Source organism: Oryzias melastigma, linkage group LG18 (genome assembly GCF_002922805.2).
Source record: "Oryzias melastigma strain HK-1 linkage group LG18, ASM292280v2, whole genome shotgun sequence".
Classification (NCBI taxonomy): Eukaryota; Metazoa; Chordata; class Actinopteri; order Beloniformes; family Adrianichthyidae; genus Oryzias; species Oryzias melastigma.
Genome location: NC_050529.1, coordinates 16,205,394 through 16,205,893, shown reverse-complemented (window position 1 = coordinate 16,205,893; position 500 = coordinate 16,205,394). Strand labels below are relative to the sequence as shown.

At 38.6% G+C, this 500-nt stretch overlaps 1 protein-coding gene across 2 annotated transcripts in view; it reads left to right on the top strand.

The window, feature by feature from the left end:
• Positions 1-500, top strand: part of stim2b (stromal interaction molecule 2b) — a 59,058-nt gene that overhangs the window by 50,469 nt on the left and 8,089 nt on the right. The window contains exon 10 of one of the 2 annotated variants that reach the window (XM_036216603.1): positions 17-145. The exons of the other annotated variant lie outside the window; for it this stretch is intronic. Coding sequence (XP_036072496.1) covers positions 17-145 — 129 coding nt within the window. The remainder of the gene's footprint in view (positions 1-16; positions 146-500) is intronic. 2 annotated transcript variants of the gene reach the window in all.

Below are 500 nucleotides of genomic sequence, written 5' to 3'. Positions count from 1 at the left end.
GCAAGCGGAGAAGGAGATGCAGTCGGAGCGCTCCGTGCCGGAAGCGCTGCAGAAGTGGCTGCAGCTCACGCACGAGGTGGAGGTTCAATACTACAATATCAAGAAGCAGAGCGCCGAGTTCCAGCTGTGCATCGCTAAAGACGAGGTAACGGTCTCAGGAGCGTTTGTGAGGACGCTGCCGGTTCTTTCAGACAGAGAATGGTTGTGTTTAAGATACTTTGAAAAAAAGGTTTGATCGTTTATTGAAAATATTTCCTTTGGTCTTAAGTCTTTAAATTGTACAGAATTATGTTTATTCTTCTGAAAACAGTCTTAAAAATCTTTTCAAAAAGCCCAGTTTCGTGCAGAACTTCCCAATAAGTTAATTCACATGAAAATAATTAATAATCATGTTTTACTTTTTTTTATCTGAATACTGCAAATATAAATAATACTAGTTTAACCTCTCAAATATAATGACCTGTCACTGTACTTGAAAGTAAAAAACAAAGAAAAGGGAG